We start from the raw sequence: 26,611 nt of genomic DNA, 5'->3' as shown, positions 1-26,611 counted from the left end.
GCACAAATAAACCATCACAAATCACCCAGAAAAACAGTTACATTACTCCACAAATAAGTCCCCAATCAATACTTGAAATTGTCGGAAGGGGCACCAGAACATTAAGATGAAATGCATTTTGAATTTTGTTCCAGTAATATGGTGCATTAAAACTCAAAGCAGATGTACCTGGCTCGGTGGAGACGCTATGAACCTTGAGTTAATCTAATAATCCCCGAGCCGACTAGGTGAAAAATCTGTTGAATTGCCCTTGAGCAAGGCACTTAACCCTAAAGTCTCTCTGGATAAGAGCGTCTTGTAAATTACTTATTTATATGTAAAAAAAAATGCTAATGACAGCAAGTAGCCTAAATTAATTGCTGCAAACAGTAGGCCTAAATAATAGCTTCATATATTATTATGCGCTCTAATCTACTCAGATTTCAGAGCACTCTCTTCTGCGTGTGCGAGAGCACAGAATAACTGATTAATTTACGAAGGTGCAACACCCATTGAATATGACTTGTCAGTAAACCATTCTCCTCAGCCAGAGCGTCCAGTGTGCGCTCTGAACACTATGAGAGCAAAACGCTCTGAATTTATGAACAGACAATCTGACAATGCTCTGAATTTACTAAACGTAACAGACACACCGGAGGCAATTTACGAACGCACCCTGATATGACTTGTTGAAGACAAACTGACGGCTCTTATTTAATGGTGCGTTTGTAAATTCACTCTGGCTATCTACTCCGACTTTAGAGTACTCTCGTCTAAGTGTGCAGAATAATTTATGAATTTACGAACCTGCAAAACTGGTCAAATATGACCGGTGTCAGTAAACGTAGGCAAAAAACGTTCTAGATGACATGAAAACAGCATAACCAGCTTTGCTAGTGGAGTAAAATTGTCAAAGGTGCTCTTGAGGTAGCTACTAGCAAGCTAGCCAACCTTAGCCAGTTAAAATTGGGTGCTCCTGGAGCGAAACACAATTTACAAACGGACAATCTGGCAATTCCAAACGCCCAGAGCGCACTCTGGCACTCCAAATAGAATGTATGAACGCACCCAACATATTACAGAATAACTGTGCGTTCGTAAATTCACTCTGGCTATCTACTCCGACTTCTGATCACTGTTGTCTGAATGTGCCAGAGCGCAGAATAACTGATGCATTTATATACACACACACACAACACCGCTGAATATGATCGGTGTCCAAAGTCAGCTGCAGTTACAGTCACGAATGCTCTAGGTAACATGGAAACAGCCTGACCACCTCTGCTAGGGTAAGCACAATGGTCAGCGTGAGGTGTTCTCGTTGTGTTACTCATTTGTGTCTGGAAGTAGCTAGCAAGCTAGCCAAATTTAGCCAGTTAGCTTGAGTGCTGTTGTGAGGTCAGAACGCTCTGATCAAACCTACTCCTCCTCCAGAGCGTTCAGTGTGTACTCCGAGAGTGAAACACTCTTAATTTACGAACGGACCCTATGAGTTACAGTCAGTTGACCTTTACAGTGAATTCGTTAGAATGTCGATTCAAATACCAATTGTCCATTTTTAAGTACCAGGGACATAATTTATTGGGATATAAAGCCCCATCTGCTGACAATGAGCGAAATGACACTTTGGCAGACTACTATCGCGAGAATAACATGTTATAAGAAATAATCGACATTTCCGGTTTATTTTTAAGATATTTATTTTTGCTGATATATGAGAACCTACTTCAGTAAAATCTGAATGTGCGTATTTATTCAGTTGAAACAAATACAGAAAGGTAAGATTATTAATGAACATTTAGCCGTTTTGAATGTGTTTTCTTTTGCAAAAATGGCACTGGATGCCAGCTGTCACTGTGTTGTGGCGATGGCCTACTAATTAACTAACGTTAGCCATCTAGCGGTAACGTTAGTTAGCTGACATTCTTGCTAGCGATGCCTATTTGAAAGTCGATAGCTAGATTTGATACCTGTCAGAGTAAGGAAATAAAGAGAACTAACGTTAGTTACCTGAGAACCGAGTGCTGAAAATGTGTTAACCCTCCACCGAAATGTAACTAGCTACGCTAGATAGCCAATTAAGCTAACTAGCCAGCTGGAATTTGTTGTGTAGATACACCTGTCCAAAAGTATGCAGGCACCCCTTCAAATTAGTTTATTCGACTATTTCAGCCACACCCGTATACGCAGCTGACCAGCGTATAAAATCAAGCACACAGCCATGCAATCTCCACAGTCAAACATTGTCAGTAGAATGGCCCATACTGAAGAGCTCAGTGACTGTCAAAATGGCATAGTCATAGGATGCCACCTTTCCAACAAGTAAGATTGTCAAATTTCTACCCTGCTAGAGCTGCCCCAGTCAAAATCATCTGTCCTCGGTTGCAACACTCTACCGAAGCAACGTCCGCACAAAAACTGTTAATGAAATGGGTCTCCATGGCCAAGCAGCCGCAGACAAGCCTAAGATCACCATGTGCAATGCCAAGCGTTGGCTGGAGTGGTGTAAAGCTCGCCACCATTGGACTGGAGCAGTGGAAACTCGTTCACTGGAGTGAGGAATCACGCTTCGCAGTCTGGCGGACAAATCTGGGTTTGGCGGATGCCAGGAGAGCGCTACCTTCCTGATTAAGGTTTGGTGGAGGAGGGATAATGGTCTGGCGCTGTTTTTCATAGTTAGGGTGAGGCCCCTTAGTTCCGGTGAAGGGATATTTTAACGCTACAGCATACAATGATATTCTAGACTATTCTGTGCTTCCAACTTTTTGGCAACAGTTTGGGGAAGGCCCTTTCCTATATAAAATGTTATTTGTCACGTGCCGAATACAACAGGTCATTACCAGGTAATTACCTAACCATTAAATGATTACTTACAAGCCCATAACCAACAATGCAGTTCAAGAAATAAAGTTAAGAAAATGTTGACTAAATAAATAAAGTAAAATAATCAAATCAAAAAGTAACACAAGAAAATAGCATAAAAATAATGAGGCTGTATGCAGGGGTACAAGTTAATTGAGGTAATTTGTGACTATGCATAGACGATAGATAGCGAGTAGCAGCAGTGTAAAAACAAAGGGGGGTCCATGTAAATTGTCCAGGTGGCCATTTGATTAATTGTTCACCAGTCTTATTGCTTGGGAGTAGAAACTGTTAAGGAGCCTTTTGATCCTAGACTTGGTGTCTTGTTACCGCTTGCTGGGCGGTAGTGGAGAGAATTATCACTTGGGTGACTGGAGTCTTTGACGTTTTTTGGGGGCCTTTCTCTGACACCCATTGCCTAGTATATAGGTCCTGGATGTTAGGAAGCTTGGCCCCAGTGATGTACTCACTACCCTCTAGCGCCTTACGTTCAGATGCCGAGTAGTTGCCATATCAGGCGGTGATGCAACCATGCTCTTGATGGTGTAGCTGTAAAACTTTTGAGGATTGGGGACCCATGCCAAATATTTTCAGGCCTGAGGGGGAAAAGGTGTTGTCGTGCCCTCTTCACAACTGTCTTAGTGTGTTTGGACCATGATAGTTTGTTGGTGATGTGGAGACCAAGGACTTTGAAACTCTCGACGCATTCCACTTCAGTCTCGTCCATGTTAATGCGGGCCTGTTCGGCCCTCCTTTTCTTATAGTCCACGATCAGCTCCTTTGTCTGTATCACATTGAGGGAGAGGTTGTTGTCCTCGCACCACACTGCCAGGTCTCTGACCTCCTCCCTATAGGCTGTCTCATTGTTGTCGGTGATCAGGCCTACCACTGTTGTCGTCAGCAAAGTTGATGGTGTTGGAGTCTTGCTTGGCCATGCAGTTGTGGGTGAACAGGGATTACAGGACTAAACACGGACCCCTGAGAGGCCCCAGTGTTGCGGATCAGCTTGGCAGATGTGTTGTTGCCTAACCTTACCACCTGGGGCTGCCCGTCAGGAAGTCCAGGATCCAGTTGCAGAGGGAGGTGTTTAGTCCCAGGGTCTTTTAGCTTGATGAGCTCTGTAGGCACTATAGTGTTGAACGCTGAGCTGTAGTCAATGAACAGCATTTTCACATAGGTATTCCTTTTGTCCAGGTGGGAAAGGACAGTGTGGAGTGCAATTTGAGATTGAGATCTGTGGATCTGTTGGGACAGTAATCACTTAGGCATGTTACCTTTGCTTTCTTTGGTACAGGGACTATGGTGGTCTGTTTGAAACATATGTAGGTATTACAGACTCTGTCAGGGAGAGGTTGACGATGTCAGTGAAAACACTTGCCACTTGCCAGTTGGCCGATTATGGCCAATTACATTGCAATCCTTGAAGAAACTGTGGCAGGCTGACCACCTGTTACGCGAGTGCAGGGTCAAAAGGACATTGTGGCTGCAAGAGGCCAAGGTACTTTGCTAGCTAGCATTAAACTTATCTTATAAAAAAACAATCTTCACATTAACACTAGTTAACTACACATGGTTGATGATATTATTAAGTTAACTAGCTTGTCCTGCATTGCATATAATCAATGTGCTGCCTGTTAATATGTCATTGAATCACAGCCTACTTCAACTTCGCCAAACAGGTGATGATTTAACAAAAGCGCATTCGCGAAAATAGCACAGTCGTTGCACAAATGTATCTAACCATAAACATCAATGCCTTTTCTTAAAGTCAATACACAGAAGTAAATTTGTTAAACCTGCATATTCAATTAAAATAAATTCATGTTAGCAGCCAATATTGACTAGGGAAATTGTGTCATAGTATATGCAACAGTTTTGGCCGCATGGCTCGTTGTGAACTGTGTGACCGTAATTAATTCGCCATAATTATGACATAACATTGACGGTTGTGTAATGTAACAGCAATATTTAGACTTGGGGTTGCCACCACCTGTTCGATAAAATACGGAACGGTTCTGTATTTCACTGATAGAATAAACGTTTTGTTTTTTCGAAATGATGGTTTCTGTATTTGACCATATTAATCGCCTAAGGGTCATATTTCTGTGTGTTTATTCTAATTAAGTCTATGATTTGATAGAGCAGTCTGATTGAGCGATGGTAGGCAGCAGCAGGCTCGTAGGCATTCATTCAAACAGCACTTTACTGCGTTTGCCAGCAGCTCTTAGCAATGCTTGAAGCACAGCGCTGTTTATGACTTCAAGCCTATCAACTCCCGAGATTAGGCTGGCAATACTAAAGTGCCTATAAGAACATCCAATAGTCATATGTATATGAAATACAAATGGTATAGAGAGAAATAGTTGACGCGTCATAATTCCTATAATAACTACAACCTAAAACATATTAACTGGGAATATTGAGCCACCAGCTTCATATGTTCTCATGTTCGGAGCAAGGGACTTAAATGGTAGCTTTTTTACATGGCACATATTGCACTTTTACTTTCTTCTTCAACACTGTTTTTGCAACATTTAAACCAAATTGAACATGTTTCATTAATCCGTCGACCTCTAGTAGCAATTCTCTATGTTGTCCAATACTTAATGATGTTATTGGGCTATGTGTTATTTGCTATCATTTCTTTGTTTCAACTATCGTTTTACCCCCCCCACCCCCTCTTTCATTGTGAATTTTCAGATGTCAGAGGATTTGTTGAAACAGTTGGGCAGCTACAAAGCACAGTTGCAACAGGTGGAAGCCGCCTTATCAACCGACCCTGAAAATGAAGACCTTCTCAAATTACAGAAAGACTTATCGGTAACTAGTTAGCCTGTATTGGCCATGAACAATTTAGATTTTACATCGTTTTTACATCATTGAGTGTCAATATGTTTCTTAGTGTGTGTTTTCAAATGTGATTATTATCCAGCAATTGAATGACCTCAATTACGTATCCTTCACAGGAAGTCATAGACTTAACAAAAGACCTCCTGACGTCGCAGCCCTCCGAAGGTACTGCTACTGCCAACAGCTCAGATGCAGCCCCCCTGAAACATAGGTGGAGCGTTGGGGACAGGTGTATGACTGTGTGGAGTCAGGATGGACAGTGAGTATCACCCAGAAGCTCCTCAGTCCATAGTCAACCTGAATATTCAACTGTTAATTTACCAATTTTACAATGTCATCTTTGTTCGTCTTGCTTGCACATATAGGGTCTTGACTTCATTTGACCTACACTATTCAAATGTATTTGTTCAGTGAAGCAGTGATAGACAAGACTATTTTGTAAGAAGAGTCTAGCCCATGAATAAGAACAATAACAGAAACTCTCAGAATCTGTCATTCTTTAAAATTGTGTAGTAGGGCTTGAGTCTTGCTTGTACTCACCTGCTTACAGCTGGGATTCTTTGACAGGGTGTATGAAGCTGAGATTGAGGAGATAGACGGCGAGAATGGCACGGCGGCCATCACCTTCTCCGGCTACGGGAACGCAGAGGTGGTGCCACTGCAGAACCTCAAGCCTGCCGAGGAGGGCAAGCACTCTGAGGATGACGGGAAATCCAAGTCCAGGTATGAGAGACAACGTATATGTTAATAAAATAGGTCCTGTGTTGGGTCAGGAGTTTCCCTTGTTTCCAGTTCTTGATGTCCAGAAGAGTCCATGGCTGATCTAAAATTGTAACTTTGTGTGTGGGTGTGTGCGCCATGACAGGAAGGAGCAGATAGCAGACCAGAGGGAGTACAAGAAGAAGAAGGCCCAGAAGAAGGTGCTGAGGATGAAGGAACTGGAACAGGAGCGAGAAGACCAGAAATCCAAGTGGCAGAGTTTTAACAACAAGGCCTATAACAAGAACAAGAAAGGACAGGTATATTCATTCATTCGCATATTCCTCTACTTTACACACTAGAAATTCCGGGCCTTGAGCCATCCCGTTTTGAGCCAATAACATCCTAACAGTCTAATAAATACATTTCATATATTCTATTGGTTGTGTTTATGAAGATCTTAGGTAACATTGGAATATGCATTTTCCCTCAAAAGAATATAAAAGCATTTTAATATATAATAATAATAATAATAATAATATATGCCATTTAGCAGACGCTTTTATCCAAAGCGACTTACAGTCATGTGTGCATTTCATTAGTTTATTCTAAATCAAATCAAAGGTTATTGGTTGCATTCACATATTTAGCAGATGTTACTGAGGGTGTAGTGAAATACAGTGCAGTTAACAATGCACAATAATACACATAAATCTAAAAAGTAAAAGAATGGAATTAAGCAATATTATGACAAGCAATGCTGTGGTACTAGTGGGTATGGGATGAAGAGACAATATCGATAGAATATGTAGTACATCTTAAGAATAGTATATGTACAGCAATAGTTAAATAGGATATGCCTTGACTAGAATACAGTATATACATATGAAGTGGGTAAAACAGTATGTAAACATTTTTTAAATTGACCATTGTTCCATGACTATGTACATAGGGCAGCAGCCTTTAAGGTGCATGGTAGAGTGCCCAGGTGTTAGCCGTCTAGTGATGGTGACTAAAATTCAGGGGGCTGGCTAGTTGTCACTGTCTAACAATCTGATGGCCTTGAGATAGAAGCTATTTTTCCAGTCTCTCTGCCCCAGCTTTGATGCACATGTACTGACCCCGCCTTCTGGATGGTAACGGGGTGAACAGGCCATGGCTTGGTTGGCTGAGGTCCTTGATGATCTCCTTGTTCTTTATGTGACACCGGGTGCTGTAAATATCCTGGAGCGCAGGCAGTGTGCCCTTGGTGCTCTATTGGTCAGACTGCGTACCAGGCTGTGATCTCTGGTGCATCTGTAAAAGTTTGTGAGGATCTTAGGGGCCAAGCCAAATTTCTTCAGCCGCCAGAAGAAATTCACCACACTATCTGTGTGGACCATTTCAGATTGTCAGTTACGTGTACGCTGAGGAACTTGAAGGTTTTCACCACCTCCACTGTGGCCCCGTCGATGTGGATGGGGGTGTCATCCCTCTGCTATCTCCTGAAGTCCACGATCAGCTCCTTCGTTTTGTTGAAGGGAGGATATTTTCCTGGCACCACCCCCCAGGGCCCTCACCACCTCCCTGTATGCTGTCTTGTATTTGTTGGTAATCAGGCCTACCACTGTTGTCTGTCAACTTGATTTTTGAGTTGGAACAGGAGGGGGCTGAGTACTCACCCTTTTGGGGGCCCTGGTGTTGAGGATCAGTGTAGTGGCGATGTTGTTGCCTACCTTTACCACCTGGGGGTGGCTTGTCAAAGAATGATGAGCTTGGTGGGTACTATGGTGTTGAATTCTGAGCTGTAGTCTATGAACAGCATTCTTACATAGGTATTCCTCTTGTCCAGATGGGATAGGGCAGTGTGCAGTGCAATGGTGATTGCGTCATCTGTGGATCTATTGGGGCGATATGCAAATTGCAGTGTGTCTAAGGTGTTGGTTAAGGTGTTGATTTGATCCTTAACTAGCCTCTCAAAGCACTTCAAGATGACAGAAGTGAGTGCAGCGGGATAATAATAATTTAGTTACCTTTGCTTTCTTGGTTACAAGAACAATGGTCGATATCTTGAAGCAAGTGGGGACAACAGACTTGGATAGGGAGATGTTGAATATGTTCTTAAACACTCCAGCCAGCTGGTTTGTGCATGCTCTGTGGACGCGGCAAGGGATGCCGTCTGGGCCAGCAGCCTTGCGAGGGTTAACATGCTTAAATGTCTTACTCACGTTGGCCATGGAGAACGAGAGCTCACAGTCCACAGGAGCAGTGTTGACCCACTGTTTCCCTCGAAGCGGGTGAAGAACGTGTCTTGCCATCTTACCACGGTTTTTGGTTTGAATCGGTTTTAATCGTCACAGTGGAACAACATCCCCTATACACTTCCTGACGAACTCAGTCACCGTTTCCGTGTATACGTCAATGTTATTATCAGAGGCAACCTGGAACATATCCCAGTCCATGTGATCAAATCAATCTTGAAGCATGGATTCTGATTGGTCAGACCAGCATTGAACAGACCTTACCACGGGTACTTCCTGTTTGAGTTTCTGCCTATAGGAAGGGAGGAGCAGGATGTAGGTGTGATCTGATTTGCCGAAGCGCGATTGGAGTGGGTGACGTGTTGATATAACTTTGCTAGTGTTTTCCTCAGATTTGCTTTATAAATGCAGCTACAATAAATGCGGTCTCAGGATATGCGGTTTCTAGTTTGAGTTCCTTGAGAGCCGTCATGGTATCGGCTTGAGGGGCAATATACACGGCTGTGACGATGACCGAAGAGAATTCTCTCAGGAGGTAGTGCGGTCGGCATTTGATTGAGATATTCTAGGTCGGGTGAACAAACAGACTTGAGTTCCTGTACATTAAAAACTAAAACACAAACGCCACAATTCAGTGTTATATCCATCGCAAAGAAATCATTTTTTTTGGCATGTCTTAAAGGTCCAATGCAGCCATTTTTACCTCAATGTCAAATAATTCATTAACGATCTTACTGTGATTTCAGTTAAAATTTTCAAAAAGAACAATTTCTCAAGAAAGAATTTTGCTAGGTATGTCTAAGTGGGAGGGGAATACTAGAAATGAGCTGTTATTGGCAGAGAGGTTTGGAACTCTTTCGTATTGGTTGATTAACTAATTTAATGCCTGTTGATGTCACCAGGCAGGCCAACACTCCATCCCACCAAAACAGTCTGAAGTTTCAGGTGGTCTTTTCAAACAGCTCTTACGCTAAAAGGGCATTATAATTTTCACAGTATTATTTCATCCTCATAGTTCAGAAATGTATATAAAACAAAGGAAAAGCACTTTTGACTGCACTGGGCCTTTAAGAAACATGAACCTAAGACCATGCATTTTAAAAGAACAGAATAGCATATTTTAAGTGTCATGTTACCAATCACAGGGGGTGCTCACATGTTGAAAGCATGGATTGAAAGCATGGATTCTTAGTTATTCATGGGAGAAGTTAGCTTTAGAAATACAGCCCATCCACTCAAATTTGAGTTTTGTGAAAAGTTAGTTTTAAAAAAAACTATAGATATGCTCTCTGATGGGTAATATAATCTAAGCTGCATGAACCTCTCTATAAGATGATTTGGAAAAGTAGCCTTTTGGTAAGCTCTTCGCTTTGTCAATTACACATGCCTCGCTGTTCATCAGTTTCTTCATTGACAATTGATAATATGGTCACCCATCAGACTTCTGTCAATTTAATGTTGTGTTTAGGTTACATCCAGGCTGTATCACAACCGGCCATGATTGGGAGTCCCATAGGGCAGCACACAAATGGCCCAGCGTCGTCCGGGTTTGGCCAGTGTAGGTTGTCATTGTAAATAAGAATTTGTTCTTAACTGACTTGCCTAGTTAAGTAAATTAAAATGTCTATGTGTGAAGTTGGTTTAGATAGAGTTTAGCTGTAGTTTCGATGGGCTATAATCAGATGGGCAGCGAACTCTCATGTGAAGGAAGGGCAGGGGAGAAAATGACATGTCTTCCTAAGACTGCTTATAACACAATCTCTTTGTAATCAAAATTCTAACAAAGTCATTGTGCTGAATATTCCTAAATAAGTATTTTTAAGGATGGAGGGGGACAAGACTTAAAAAATTGCAGAGGTATTACCATTTTAAATTAATATGAAATCAAAATTACTGTCTGCGCTTCGTGTTAAACTAAATAACTTTTCAAATGTTATTTGCACATTTTCAACTGTTGCTTTTTCGCAGAAGTACCATCACAAATAGTCTTACTGAGATTTCCATTGTCTGTTGCAGGTGAAGAGGAGTATATTTGCATCGCCGGAGAGTGTAAACGGCAAGGTGGGAGTAGGAACATGTGGCATAGCAGACAAACCTATGACCACGTATCACGACACATCCAAATATAACGTCAGGCATCTAATGCCACAGTGACCTATCATTTTATCTTTGTGTAAAAGTATCCTATTGTATAGTAGCAAGATCATTGCTTACCTTTGTGTTTATATGGTTTGGGTTACCGCAGTAAAGGAGCTTTGAAACAAATTGCTTGCTCACCATTGGTTGCCTCATTGGGAAATTGTCCTTACCAGTATTATCACATAGAACAGCAGAATTCTTAATAAAATAAATAAGCACTGTAATGGAGTTGCAGCACAAATAATGGCTGTGGTGAAATTAGTCTGGGTTGCTGTATCCTTCTGAATGCAACAAAGGCCACATTTTTTTCCCATGTTTTCAATGTTACACATTTTTCAGGTTGAACTAGACTATAATATACTTTTACAATTTAGTGATAAGACACTTTTTAAAGCAAGTCCTATAAAGCTAATTTTGCATCTCACTTTTGTACATTTATAGGGAAACAAATTGTTTTTTGTTTAGAGGTAAGATGTTACTCTCATTTTTCCCTGAACCCTGAATTTTTCATATTGGTACTGAATGTTGTTTTAACACAGTTCCTCCAGATGGCAGTAATGTATTTTATACCATCTTTGTTCTGTGATGTATGTCAATGACCTTATGCCACTGCTGGTGATATAAGCTTTTTAAAAAATAAAATACAATCAGGGATGAGTTGTGGATTCTCCTATTAAACCTTCATGTTTGATTTATTGTGAGGTTTTGTCTATGGTGCTAGTGCATAAGTGTACAATCTGCAGATATAAATGTATTGTATAGAAAATACATGATTTCAATCATGACTAGTATATACAGTGGGGCAAAAAGTTCTCCCACTTAAAAAGATGAGAGAAAATCCTTTTTTGCCCCTCTGTATCTTATAACTCTGGACATCACAATAACAAAGAACAACTGAACACTGTATAGGTACATATGGTGGTAGAGGTTTATTGATCAAGTTTTCAAGGGACCATTACCATGAACCACACAAAATAGTAGCAGGGGACCAGCAATATATTCTTTGTAAAAGTCACCTTTGATGGCTGCTTTAGCACAGGAGAGTGTTCAGAGACAGTTTCTAAGTCCAAGTCTTTTTCAAAATGCATTATACAAATGACCCAAAACTGACATTGAATAAATTCCTGGAACTAAGAAACCTGTGCAAGATTCAATTTAGCCATTTTAAGACACAGTTGGTGGTGCTAATCGTTTTAGTTGTACCACAAAAATATGGGTATGGTCATAAGATGAAATGTCCAATTTGGTTAGTGGAATAGTCTTGCAGTGTGTGTGTGATTTTTGTAGACAAATACTCAAAATATACAGCTTTGTGGTTTTAACTTTGGAATGCTTCTCAACTACAATACAAAAAATAAGTTACTAAATAAGGATGCGAATCACAACTCAAATTACATTCTGCCATGTGCTATATTGTTCATGCTACAAAGACATGAGCTCTCAAAACTGGTCAATCCAAAGCACATGACAATACAATTGAAAGCTACATTCAATACACATGCACCATTTACTATTTTGTTCCAACTTTTACAGCCATTTTATCTTACTATTGATTACTATTTGTAATTAATACATCTATTGAAGTTGCATACAAAACAAGCAAGTGGTGTTGGACGGACAAAATTAACAGCCAACTTAAGAGTTGACATAACTGTCAATGAGTGTTATTGCTTCCGAATTGTGCTTGGGAAGTGCGGGATAGCTTATTATAGCTGCCTACCGTATACAAACAATATTACTTTTGAAATCTCAAGGGGGATCGATGTCAATCATCTCACAAAAGAGGCCACTGAGTGATACGTTTAGCCTGTCCTGTACCATTGCACTAGCTTTTGTCTGGGATAACTTGTCAAACAATGCTCAGTTCAAAACCACAACAGACTTAACTTTACATTTGTCAAAACATCTAAATAATTCAAGTGTGACCAAGACATACAGTACAACACAATAAATATTGGAAAAATAAATACTACATTTCTCAATTATATTCTAATAAATTAGGAATAACATTGGTGACTTGTGTCAAAGATTTCAAGTGTAATTGTTGTTTATTCAACCTGTAGGTACCTTAGAGAACTGGTTTGGAGTGCAGATATAGAAGCGCGAGTGACCTGCTTGGTGATGGATGAGAATAGTTTTTTTTACTAGAGGGTCATCTGCTAGAGGTTTCCAAAGTGGGGGGAAAAGTGGCACTGGTGAGCTTCTGGCTGGTTTTGTGGTTTTTGTGCTGGTTTTAGGAGGATACAGGTAACATTAGACTCTAAGTGCAGTCGCCCACATCGGGCAAGATTTACAGTTGTTGTAGTAGGATTAGTCCACTTAACTGCAGGTGGGGTTTAGCTTTAAACTACTGGTTCTTGGGAGGAGAAGGCTAGTTTAGACTGCAGGTGGTTGATTTTTAGGCTGATTCATAGGAAGAGTGGTCCAGTTTTAAACTTCAAGTGGAGTTGAACTTCAGGCTGGTACAGTACCAGTTATAGACTGCAGGTGGAGTTTTAGGCTGGTTCTTAGTAGAAGGCCAGTTTAGAATGCAGCTGTGGATGAGGAGCTTCAGGCTGGTTCTTAGGAGGAAAAGGTCTGTTTAAGACTGCAGGTGGAGTAGCCCTCGTCACTGGCCAGGCTCTGCCGACTGCTGTGGTCATCCAAGTCACTGCAGCCACTGGTGCTGATACTGTCCAACTCTCCATGGGAGAACTCAGTGCTTTCCACGTCCACCTCGATCTCTTCTACAGAAATTGGGGTGAGATACATTTTTTTATTATGATCATCCCACACTTAGTAATGAGATAATCGTATTGATTGACAACTACTGCTTGATGACAACAAATGCTACATTATAGACTGTAACACATGTAAATTATATTTACTGGTTTGAAATGGAACTGAACCAAACGGTTTCTTAGTATAATATACAGTGCCTTCAGAAATTACTCATACCCCTTGACTTATTCCATATTTTGTGTTACAGACACAATTCAAAAAGGGTTACATTGATTTTGTAGGTTAGCCTGCCCTCTTGTGGATGCATGTAATAACTACATGTATGAAACATATTTCTCTACATAAAATCTTCTAAAGGCCTCCCTCCGCATGCTTCCCACCCGAAACAGTTCGGGAACAGTTTCTGGGTATATTATCATGACATTGTGAAATGTTTGTAAGTTTTGGTCTTCACCAAAGGATTTCTGTATTTTGCTCCATTTGTCTTTCCCTCGATCCTGACTAGTATCCCAGTCCCTGCCGCTGAAAAACATCCCCACAGCATGATGATGCCACCACCATGCTTCACTGTAGGGATGGTGCCAGGTTTCCTCCAGACGTGACACTTGGCGTTCAGGCTAAAGACTTCAATCTTGGTTTCATTAGACCAGAGAATCTTGTTTCTCATGGTCTGAGAGTCCTTTTGGTGCTTTTTGTCAAACTCCAAGTGTGTCGTGCATTTTACTGAGGAGTGGCTTCCGCCACTCTACCATAAAGGCCCGATTGGTGGGGTTGCTGCAAAGATGTTTGTTCTTCTGGAAGGTTCTCCCATCTCCACAGAAGAACTCTGGAGCTCTGTCAGAGGTACCATCGGGTACTTGATCACCTCCCTGACAAAGGCCCTACTCCCCGGATTGCTCAGTTTGGCTGGGCGACCAGCTCTAGGAAGAGTCTTGGTGGTTCCAAACTTCTTCCATTTAAGAATGATGGAGGACACTTTGTTCTTGGGTACCTTCAATGTTGCAGATATTTTTTGGTACCCTCCCCCAGATCTGTGCCTCGACACAATCCTGTCTTGGTGCTCTACAGACAATTCCTTCGGCCTCATGGAATGGTTTTTGCTCTGACATGCACTGTCAACTGTGCGACCTTATATAGACAGGTGTGTCTTTTCAAATCATGTCCAATCAATTGAATTTACCACAGGTGGACTCCAATCAAGTTGTAGAAACACCTCAAAGATGATCAATGGAAACAGGATGCACCTGAGCTCAATTTTGAGTATCATAGCAAAGGGTCTGAATACTTATGTAAATAAGGTACTTCTGCTTTTTATCTATAATGCATTTGCAAAAAAAAATATTAACACCTGGTTTTGCTTTGTTATTATGGGGTATTATGTGTAGATTGATGAGCATTTTTTATTGAATTAATCCATTTTAGAATAAGTCTGTAATTTAACAAAATGTGGAAAAAGTCAAGGGGTCTGAATACTTTCCGAATGCACTGTACATGTACATATTACCTCCATTATCTTGACTACCCCGAACCCCTGCATATTGAGTTGGTACCGGCACCCCTTGTATATATCCTTGTTATTGTTCTTTTTATTGTGCTACTATTTTTCCTTTTATATATTTAGCAAATTTTTCTTATTGCACTTTTTAAAAACTGGTTATGACTTGTAAGTAAGCCTTTCACAGTAAGGCCTGTTGTATTCGGCGCATGTGATAAATACACTTGTATTTTATTTGAACAGTATGCCTTAAAAAATATGCACTTCCCTTGACTTTTCCAACATTTTTTTCATGATACAGCCTGGATTCAAAATGGATTCAATTGATTTTGAAATACAGAAATGTCTCATTTCCATTAGTATTCACACCCCTTAGTCAATACTTTGTAGAAGCATACTTTCTGGGTATGTCTCTATGAGCTTTCCACACCTGGAATGGGCATAATTTGCCCATTATTCTTTTCAAAATTCTTCAAGCTCTGTCAAATTGGTTGTTGATCATTGCTAGACAACCATTTTCAGGTCTTGCCATATATTTTCATTTAGATTTAAGTCAAAACTGTAACTCGGTCACACACAGGAACATTCACTGTCTTCTTGGTAAGCTTGTGTTTAGGTTATTGTCTCGGGGCTCGTGCGTGGCGCTGTGGTCTAAGGCACTGCATTTCAGTGCAAGGGGTGTCCCTACAGTCCCTGGTTCAAATCCAGGCTGTATCACATCCGGTTGTGATTGGGAGTCTCATAGGGCGGCGCACAATTGGCCCGGCGTCGTCCAGGTTTGGCCGGGGTAGGCCGTCATTGTACATAAGAATTTGTTATTAACTGACTTGCGTCGTTTAATAAAGGTGAAATAAAAAAATGTAAATTAAATAAATTGTCCTGCTGAAAAGTGAACTTGTCTCCCTGTGCTGGTGGAAAGCAGACTGAACCAGGTTTTCCTCTAGGATTGTGCCTGTGCTTAGCTCTATTCTGTAAAAAAAAAAAATATCCTGAAACTCCCTAGTCCTTAACAATTACAAGGACACCCATAATATGATGCAGCCACCACTATGCTTGAAAATATGGAGAGTGGTACTCAGAATTGGGTTGTATTGGATTTGCCCCAAACATAACACTTTGTATTCAGGACAAAAAGTTAATTGCTTTGCAACATTTTTTTCATTATTCCTTTAGTGCCTCGTTGCAAACAGGATGCATGTTTTGGAATATTTGTATTGTGTACAGACTTCCTTCTATTCCCTCTGTCAGTTAGGTTAGTATTGTGGAGTAATGACAATATTGTTGAGCCATCATCAGTTTTCTCCTATCACAACCATTAAACTCTAACTGTTTTAAAGTCACCGTTGACCTCATGTTGAAATGCCTGAGCTGTTTCCTTCCTCTCCGGTAACTGAGTTAGGAACGACACCTGTATCTTTGTAGTGATTGGGTGTATTGACACACCATCCAAAGTTAATGAATAACTTCACCATGCTCAAATTAATATTCAATTACTGTTTTTTTATGTTGACCTATCTACCAATAGTTGCCCTTCTTTGTGAGGCATTGGAAAACCTTCCTGATCTTTGTGGTTGAATGTCTTTGAAATTCACTGCTTGACTGAGGGACCTTACAGATAATTGTATGTGTGGGCCAGAGATGAGGTAGTCAATTAAAAATAATTTTAAACACTATTATTGCACACAGCGTGAGTCCATGCACATTATTATGTGAGTTATGCACAATTTTACTAATGAAGATATTATTGCTTGCCATAATATTTCAGGTTTGAATTTTTATGAATTTGTAAAAAATCTCGAAAACATAATTCCACTTTGACATTATGGGGTATTGTGTGCAGGCCTATGACCAAATAAAACTCAATGTAATCCATTTTAAATTCAGGTTGTAACACAACAAAATGTGGAAAAAGTAAAGGGGTCTGATTATTTTCTGAAGGCACTGTAATATTGCCACTGTCAGCCGAAATATGCTGGGAGTAACTAAACTCTGTGCAATGGTTGGCTCACCTCGGTCCGAGTGTTCTAAGGCCAAAGGGGAACCTACGCTGTCCATACGGACTCTGTCCCTGTCTCCGCCTCCAGGGGTCTGCAGGTGGGCCAGCTGCCTCTGCAGGTGCCTCTGCTCACGCTCCAGGCTCTCCAGCTGGTGCTGACTCCTCCGGTCCAACTCCTCTAGTTTCTACACACAAACAGAGGAGAGAGAGTTAATCAACCTTAGAATTTTGTGGTATTTTATGGTGGTGGGAAAAGTATTCAATTGTCATGCTTGAGTAAAAGTAAAGATACCTTAATAGAAAATTACTCAAGTAAAAGTTTAAGTAACCCAGTAAAATACTACTTGAGTAAAAGTCTAAAAGTATTTGGTTTTAAATATACTTAAATGTCAAAAGTAAATGGAATTGCTAAAAGTAAAAGTATAAATAATTAAAAATTCTTTATATTAAGCAAACCAGACAGCACAATATATATTTTTATTTATTTATGGATAGCCAGGGGCACAACTGAACACTCAGATATAATTTACAAATTAAGATTTGTGTTTAGTGAGTCCACCAGATCAGAGGCAGTAGGGATGACTAGGGATTTTCTCTTGATAAGTGCGTGAATTGGACTATTTTTCTGTCAAAATGTAACGCGTAGTTTTGGGTGTCAGGGAAAATGTATGGAATAAAAAGTACATTATTTTATGGGGGAATGTAGTGAAGTACAAGTAAAAGTTGTCAAAATATAAATAGTAAAGTACAATTACCCCCTAAATGACTTAAGTAGTACTTCAAAGTATTTTTACTTAAGTACTTTACACCACTGGTATTTTATGAATAATAATTGCATATTAATAAATGGTGTAGGATAAGGAGCAGCTATTTATCACATTTTGTTAGACATCTGCGCATAGTATGACAGATATTCAGTTTTACTGTATAAATGATAGAATCTTCAACAGCTGCCATTTGCAAACATATTTAAAATGGAATAATGTTTTTGTTTTTGTTTTATTCTACTCTTGTGACAACACAAATTCTGCCCATTCAAGATTGAGGGACAAACTGAGTGTGTTCTTCTGAGCATGAATAATCATATGTGAATTTATCCACATCAGACCAGGCTAAAAATACCAACAGATCCAAACGGCTGTTGTGGCAAAGTCATTCCTGACAATTTTGTACAATGGCCAAATGTAGAGCTGGATTTGCTGCTTGTAGGAAAACAAGGGCAACAGCTGGGTTGGTTCAGGCTAAGCATACAAGCCACACTTTCTTTCACTTTTTATTTTCTTTCTGAAACACAGCAATGTGCAAAACATTTCTCAGATCAATTGGAAACACTTTTTCAGAGTTCACAAGGGAGTGACAAATAGGTTCCGATAAAATGGGAAAATTCAAGTTTTCTAATCAATCCTGTTTGATAAATCAGTTATAGCCATTAAAGGTATATCCCCATTTCTCTTGCATTTGCTTGCGTTTCCAGGCCCACAAGTGTGCAGCCAGGAATAGCAAGTGATTTGTAGAATGAGGAAGTAGACCACATTGTGTTTGTGTGCTGCAGTGCTGTGGCACGTCATGGGAGCACACAGCTTCTCTATCCATAGGCAAGGGGCTTCCATTGAACCATTCACTATTCACCAGATCCCATAACACCATGGTCCCCATGACACCACCATGGTGGCATTGTTGACTACAGTACCTTAATGTGCCCCTTGGCCTTGTTGAGCAACCCCAGGGTAGTGTGCCGACTGCAGTCTGGTCCCAGTGGGATCAGTGTCTTCAACCTCTCCAAACACAGGCGGAGATGTGCTCGTCTGAGAGGGTGAAGAAGCAACAGACTGCTCTTTAGTGAAACCAATGATAGGAATGGTATCTACATCCAGACGAAATTCCTGGATTTGAATGTCATGATCCCCCTCCACATCGATTGATGAATATCTTTGGACGTAATTAGTTATTGATCTGGTTATTATACTGAACAAAAATACAAACACAACATGCAACAATTTTAATGATTTTACTGAGTTACAGTTCATATGAGGATATAATTTAATTTAAATACATTCACTAAGCCCTATTCTATGGATTTCGCATGACTGGGAAAACACATACAGTTTGCATCTGTTGGTCACAGATACCTTTAAAAAAATGGGCCTCACAATGGGCCTCAGGATTTCATCAAGGTATTTTTGTGCATTCAAATTGCCATTGGTAAAGTAAAATTGTGTTTATTGTCTCTAGTTTATGCTTGCCCATACCATAACCCCACAGTCAGCATGGGGCACTCTGTTCACAACGTTGACATCAGCAAAACCCTCGCCCACACGACACCATACACATGGTCTATGGTTCTGAAGCCAGTTGGACGTAATCCCAAATTCTCTAAAATTACGTTAGAGGCGGCTTATGGTAGAGAAATGAACAATAAATTATCTGGCAACAGCTCTGGTAGACATTCCTGCAGTCAGCATGCCAATCGCACGCTACCTGAAAACTTGAAACGTCTGCAGCATTGTGTTGTGTGACAAAACTGCACATTTTAGGGTGGCCTTTTATTGTCCCCAACTTCTTAATATGCCCCACCTATCAGGTGGATGGATTATCTTGCCAAAGGCAAAATGCTCACTAACAGGGATGTAAATAAATCTGTGAACAACATTTGAGAGAAAATGGTTTTTTTGTGCATATGGAACATTTCTGGGATAATTTATTTCAGCTTATGAAACATGGTACCAACACTTTACATGTTGCATTTATATTTTTGTTCGGTATAGTAATAGATTGAGCTACAAAAGCAGACCCTTTATATTATTTTCCATTTTGTTGGATAGAAAGATTTAATAGTCCAGGCCCATTGCTGCTGAGGTCAGCCTGTATGACAGGCATACAGACAATCTTGTTTTAAGGTCATGCATGGCCTTTGCTCCATAAGAATTGAACATTCTAGTGTCTAGAAACCCCCTGTGTAGTGCAATTTGAGATTGAGGTATTATCATCCAGAGGCCTGGGCCTTCCCTCTTCTGTGTTCAATGATGATTCCCACACTGGCAGCTCTCTGCATATTAGCTCTCATCACTGCACAGAAAAGCTTAGCTTACGGGGAGTGAAGCACACTGTCTGAAACAAGCAGTTCCAGTTCCAACTGTGAAAACATTGTATGGTTTTCTTCCAAGAACAACCTGTACTGGACTGCACTCCCTGATTTGCCATGCAAAACAGACATCTCTGTTCTACCACCAGGATGCTAGCATGCTAATGTACAAACAAACTTGAAATTGTGAAGGTGTTGATAAAATACAGTGGGGCAAAAAAAGTATTTAGTCAGCCACCAATTGTGCAAGTTCTCCCACTTAAAAAGATGAGAGAGGCCTGTACTTTTCATCATAAGTTACACTTCAACTATGACAGACAAAATGAGAAGAAAATCCAGAAAATCACATTGTAGGATTTTTAATGAATGTATTTGCAAATTATGGTGGAAAATAAGTATTTGGTCACCTACAAACAAGCAAGATTTCTGGCTCTCACAGACCTGTAACTTCTTCTTGAACTTGTTATCAGTATAAAAGACACCTGTCCACAACCTCAAACAGTCACACTCCAAACTCCACTATGGACCAAAGAGCTGTCAAAGGACACCAGAAACAAAATTGTAGACCTGCACCAGGCTGGGAAGACTGAATCTGCAATAGGTAAGCAGCTTGGTTTGAAGAAATCAACTGTGGGAGCAATTATTAGGAAACGGAAGACATACAAGACCACTGATAATCTCCCTCAGTCTGGGGCTTCACGCAAGATCTCACCCCGTGGGGTCAAAATGATCACAAGAACGGTGAGCAAAAATCCCAGAACCACATGGGGGGACCTTAGTGAATGACCTGCAGAGAGCTGGGACCAAAGTAACAAAGCCTACCATCAGTAACACACTATGCCACCAGGGACTCAAATCCTGCAGTGCCAGACGTGTCCCCCTGCTTAAGCCAGTACATGTCCAGGCCCGTCTGAAGTTTGCTAGAGAGCATTTGGATGATCCAGAAGAAGATTGGGAGAATGTCATATGGTCAGGTGAAACCAAATTATAACTTTTTGGTCAAAACTCAACTCGTCGTGTTTGGAGGACAAAGAATGCTGAGTTGCATCTGAAGAACACCATACCTACTGTGAAGCATGGGGGTGGAAACATCATGCTTTGGGGCTGTTTTCCTGCAAAGGGACCAGGACGATTGATCTGTGTAAAGGAAAGAATAAATGGGGCCATGTATCGTGAGATTTTGAGTGAAAACCTCCTTCCATCAGCAAGGGCAATGAAGATGAAACGTGGCTGGGTCTTTCAGCATGACAATGATCCCAAACACACCGCCCGGGCAACGAAGGAGTGGCTTTGTAAGAAGCATTTCAAGGTCCTGGAGTGGCCTAGCCAGTCTCCAGATCTCAACTCCATAGAAAATCTTTGGAGGGAGTTGAAAGTCTGTGTTGCCCAGCAACAGCCCCAAAACATCACTGCTCTAGAGGAGATCTGCATGGAGGAATGGGCCAAAATACCAGCAACAGTGTGTGGAAACCTTGTGAAGACTTCCAGAAAACATTTGACCTCTGTCATTGCCAACAAAGGGTATATAACAAAGTATTGAGATATACTTTTGTTATTGACCAAATAAGTGTACCTATGATTACAAGCCTCTCTCATCTTTTTAAGTGGGAGAACTTGCACAATTGGTGGCTGACTAAATAATTTTTTGCCCCACTGTAAGTCCAGCTGTAAAATTTGTCGCTTTATTAGCCAGTATTACATTTTCAAATTCTGGGTCAATATATTTGGAATAACATCAGGATATGCTAAATAAATCCAGCCTTCACAGTATTTTGGATTATCAGCTTGAAGTTCCATTTTGAAAAGACAGTTGGAGATAAAGTCACCGGATATAACTATTTGCCACACCACATAAAATGTTACAAAATGTGTAGCATAACAACATCCCTGTATATGTATTTATTATGGATCCCCATTCGCTGCTGCACTCTTCCTAGGGTCCAGCAAAATTAGGCAGTTATACATTTTTTGTTTTTAACATTACAATACATTCACAACAGATTTCACAACATATTAAGTGTGTGCGCCTGTGTTACTTGTGCACTATCAAACCATGTATCAGTCTGCACAGTTGAATGATTATGTGGATATGATGTTTGATATGCACCAAGACAGGTTATGCACCATCAGATTTATTAGGCCTATATCTCTTTGACTAATTAATTATTGTGTAACTCAAGTGTTTTACCCCATGTTACACAGTTATGGACCAAACCACAGTCGGGTGGGGAATCAGAGTAGAGAAGAAAATGGTAGATGAGTGCACTTTCAGTACTTGCAGAGATCTTCAATTGATCAACAATAACTACTGTCAATGGAAATACTCGCAATGGCCTCTTAACACAGAATGACAGTCACAACCCCTTCTGACTCACCTATTTTTTTCCAGCTCATTGTGTGCTGATCTGGGTGTAAAACAAAATGGACAGGTTATAGACCATAGACTTAGATAGACATTTCATCATTGTATCTATCTTATTATGGCATCTGTGAGAGCATGGGCAGTGCCATTGAGGCCATTTCCATTTTGAAGTTGTCCATTTTCTTCTACTACTCCTATGAGTTAACAAACAAACTGAAACGGTGCATACTACCACCTAGAGTGTGTTGTTTGAACAGGTATAAGGCCAAGGTTTGTGGTTTACTACCAGCTGCAGTTATGGAATGTTTGCTCACAAGTATAATTCATTGGCTGATCCCTCCTGATGACCCAGATGGAATCATGTGATCCTTTCTTAACCCATAGAACATCCACCCAGTTTACTACTTCAAAATGGTGAAAGTGGCGCTGCCCATGCTAAAACTGGCTTTTGGGCACTAGAGTCTTTATCTATTTCTATGTTATGGACAGGAATCCATGGACAAGATATGTTACCAATACGCTTTGTAAAATACTAGTTTGACAGTTTCTGTCTTGGTGCACTTTGTTTCTTCCAAGTCCAATAATGAAGAAGGGGTAAAAACTAAATGTTATCAAATCAAAATGTATTGGTCATGTCCAAATATTTGCAGGTGTTATAGCAGATGCAGTGAAATGCTTATGTTACTAGCTCCAACGGTGCAGTAAACTGTCTTGTATTGTAACTGTCAATACAATACAAATCTACAAATAATCAACGAGTGAGTATGCAACTGTAATAACATGGGTATTTGTAATATCACAGTTACAAATAATTGTGACAAGATTAATTTACCTGTTGTGAATATTGTCAATTTTCTTATTCTTTAATTTCCGTTGTCTCTGATGATGCTTGTTCTGAGTTGCAGGGCATGCTGAGGCATATCCATGTTCACATTCTGTTGATGAAATGTATATTTTTAACACATTAGGCCTTTCATTGTAATTCTGTCATTTCTGTCAGACAAATACTTTTTTAGTTTTGGTCTGTAACATTTGTGACATTAAGCTAGTCCCAAAACAACAGGGAATGAATAAACAACATCTCACATAGCCTACCCCTCCATCCTGTCTATATGCTGCAGCTTACAATAATCTTACAATGTTGGCAAACAGTAATGTAGTCATACTGTTGATTATTGTTAAACATATATATAAAGAAAAAAGTTGTATATTTAAGTTTAGTAAAACTTGGGGAAATGCCTATAGCTTCACCCAACACTGTCAATTACTTTCTCAACAGCATGGTTTATTGGTTTATTGAAAAATACTAACAAACTTTCTTCAAGACATAGGTCTACTCATTCATTACCAATTTTGAAATCTCACTTAGTAGGCTATATTAGGCTACATTAGACAATAAAATGCATATAGAAAACTATAACATGTATAATAGGCTATAATTTTTTTAACCTATTTCTAGGTTTAATAAAATATTCAATATGAGATTGATGACAACAGAATTGTTTTAATGTGATATTTTATTTATTTGATCTAATCCTAAATTGTGTATACACCTACAAATCCCACATAATACATGTGACGTCAAAGTTTAACCCGAGTTTGATTGGGTATCTGCAAGGACTCGAGACGGGAACATGGGTTTAGTCCAATCAAAACGGACAATTTTGTTCCATGTGGAAACCACGTGAGCAACAGTGAAGATTCGAGGAAGCGCAATTGATTGAAATAAAGAAATTATAGGGCCTCTCTATTCAGCCTCTGCACAACATGCCGACTTTTCAACACATTTTTAAGGGTTTATTTGCCTCATTTGACAGTTGGATTTGGTCTGAGATAAATAAGCATAGGCCTACGAATTATTTGCTTTTCTTCGGCCTGCAGGCGTCCACATCCACTGCCAGAAATGTAATGAAAACCTATGCTCAGTGTTGAGTAGGCTAGGCTAGGTTTTAAAATAAGGTGAGTGGGAGCTTGATAAATCGACAAGCCTGTTATGTAGCCTAAATATTTTAATAAGTAGCCTACAATTTAGGAAGACATAGCTCAAAGGAAGACAGTCCAACGCACACAGGGCAACCTTCGTGGATATCATTAGAATATGTTTACTTTAGGCATATTCATGTCTCTAAGAAAATGAATTAATGGGGCCATAGTCAAGTCTCATCCAATTGGAAAATGCGCACTTGAACAGCCATTTAAATTATGCTACCATTCGTAGAAAATGCCATAGCGGGTGAGAGCATAATTCTATGTCACGGGTTTGCTTTTGACCATGGATTGTTTTTTTTGTAGGCTATATCTCATTCACAAACCAATCAAAATATGTTCAGTCCAAGTGATTCATTTGAAAAACTTACTGGCATTATCTCAACAAATGTGCATTGGCAGAATAGGTTGAAATATTAGGCCCATTCACAATCAGACAAATGGAAGCAAGGGAGTCAAGACAGTTGCCTCTCATGTTTACGCGTCTTTTGTCGCCCTAACCATTTCGGTCCATTGTTGTCTGCCTTGGCGAGCCTGCCTCTGAAATAACCAGAATAGCCTACATTACTTACTTCCGTTGTTCTTTTCATTGTTCTCAATGTAATTTGCTGCATCCAGCAACACCTGAACGTTTTTCATAAAAGTGTCGATTTGGTCCATTGCGGAACATTCGGAATATAGAATGTCGGAATATCCAGACATATCGCTAAAATCCTGTTGGTCCATAGATGCACCCGACTCCAAAAGGGTCTCGTCTGATTTCAACTCGATCTGCTGTCTCATATATTTAACCATTTTCTTTTATGAGAGCTGGCAGCAGTCTAAATTTGGTCTCCTTATCCAAACTGTGCAATGTGCAGAATGAGGGAGATACTGCATTGAACTGGAGTAGATGGAATTGTGCAGTCCTTGAGCCACTTGCCCTAGTTGGCGGTTAATCCCTCCCACCAAAGCATGCACATTGCATTTACCATAGTCAACTGTATGCAAGCCTCGTCTTCAACATATTGCAGGAAAGCAACATGTATGTGTATGTATAGTTTTACACATTACCACATCAGAATTCACAATATAGCTAATCCTGATTATAACTCCCCAAAATGGACTGAACGTTTGGCTCACATAATGTGTAATGCATGAATGTAATTTGTTTTAGACTAGTCTAAATAATTGCTCTACTTGTACAGTATATTGTTACTCCCTTTATGACTAGCATCTGCATCAAAGCATTTACTAGTGATGGGGTAAAAACAAATGAGGCCGGCATGCAGGTGATCACATCAGTTTAAAGAAAATCCATAGTGTGACCTGCTTAACAATGACAGAGGAATTTAACCTATTGAAAATGTCTTCCTCTACCTATCACATCAAGTCCTCACAAAGTGCATTGTCATCCGGCCTCAATCGCTTTAATGTATTGAAGTAGGATGCTCTGCAGGGCCTTGATATGATGTGGAATGCACCTCCAAAGTCATGGGTTAGAGTTTAAATCATTTCCCAATAGACAAAGTTTAATGGAATGCATTTATGAGCATACACTGTGGAAGAACTTGGTATTTATGTGATAATACCCAAAAAGCCTGTGTTTGGAGGATATAGTGGCACGGGTGTGTTGTTAGGCCCGAGATGAAGTACAGTCGTTCAGTCTTTTTGTTCTGTATCTATGGACATGACCCAGTTGTTCGTTCGAAATGTTCCATTGCCATACTGGCTAGCAACGTGCTTATCCCTTGCTTGCTAGCTAGCCAACTATGGCTAACTTACATTCACGCATACGGCTAACTTGCAGCCAGAATAACAGCATAGTAGCCCCATTTGCATTTGTTTAAGCTGTTTTCTAGTGACATTTATTTGTATACATCCATAACAATGAGCTAATGATGCACGATTTTGCCTGGCATAGAAAATGGGCTCACTTGTCAGGACACTGTTGTTTGGAGAAGTTAGCCAACAACACAGCTAACACAATCACTTCAAACTGAAGCTGGAAAGACCGCAAACTAGCTTCACTTTGTTTGGTTTTTACCTTTTTTCAATGGACATTTCTTTTGTATATATCCATAAAAATGAGGCCAGCTGATTCATGATTTCCACTGGCTGAGAAACGCTGCCTGTCTGCCTCGTCCTGACTCACTACATGTTCATTACTATGGGACAGCTGGAGATGAAATTTGAATATTGAACAAATGTTGCAAATGTC

General features: G+C 40.1%; 2 protein-coding genes across 5 annotated transcripts; one reads left to right on the top strand and one right to left on the bottom strand.

Moving 5' to 3' along the window:
* Nucleotides 1-1,136: 1,136 nt before the first annotated feature.
* On the top strand, nt 1,137-11,460 carry LOC124038263 (survival of motor neuron-related-splicing factor 30-like). 3 transcript variants are annotated; one of them, XM_046353901.1, is made up of 6 exons: nt 1,137-1,268; nt 5,542-5,661; nt 5,808-5,950; nt 6,259-6,414; nt 6,557-6,710; nt 10,647-11,460. In XM_046353901.1, the coding sequence occupies exons 2-6, from the start codon at nt 5,542-5,544 to the stop codon at nt 10,782-10,784; spliced, it is 711 nt and encodes a 236-aa protein (XP_046209857.1). In that variant the 5' UTR covers nt 1,137-1,268; the 3' UTR covers nt 10,785-11,460. The 3 variants fall into 3 exon arrangements, with proteins under 3 accessions (XP_046209857.1, XP_046209855.1, XP_046209856.1); XM_046353899.1 differs by lacking the exon at nt 1,137-1,268 and adding an exon at nt 1,490-1,757; XM_046353900.1 differs by lacking the exon at nt 1,137-1,268 and adding an exon at nt 2,323-2,612.
* A 223-nt stretch (nt 11,461-11,683) lies between these two features.
* Nucleotides 11,684-25,336, bottom strand: LOC124038262 (max-interacting protein 1-like). 2 transcript variants are annotated; one of them, XM_046353896.1, is made up of 6 exons: nt 24,984-25,334; nt 23,258-23,360; nt 22,439-22,468; nt 18,672-18,786; nt 16,995-17,166; nt 11,684-13,495 (listed from the first exon to the last, which is right to left on the bottom strand). In XM_046353896.1, exons 1-6 carry the CDS (start codon nt 25,204-25,206, stop codon nt 13,332-13,334), a joined length of 807 nt encoding a protein of 268 aa, XP_046209852.1. In that variant the 5' UTR covers nt 25,207-25,334; the 3' UTR covers nt 11,684-13,331. The 2 variants fall into 2 exon arrangements, with proteins under 2 accessions (XP_046209852.1, XP_046209853.1); XM_046353897.1 differs by lacking the exon at nt 22,439-22,468 and having other exon boundaries at nt 24,984-25,336.
* Between the last annotated feature and the right edge of the window lie 1,275 nt (nt 25,337-26,611).

Source organism: Oncorhynchus gorbuscha, linkage group LG06, assembly GCF_021184085.1.
Source record: "Oncorhynchus gorbuscha isolate QuinsamMale2020 ecotype Even-year linkage group LG06, OgorEven_v1.0, whole genome shotgun sequence".
Taxonomy (NCBI): domain Eukaryota; kingdom Metazoa; phylum Chordata; class Actinopteri; order Salmoniformes; family Salmonidae; genus Oncorhynchus; species Oncorhynchus gorbuscha.
This window is presented reverse-complemented; position numbering and strand designations above follow the sequence as displayed.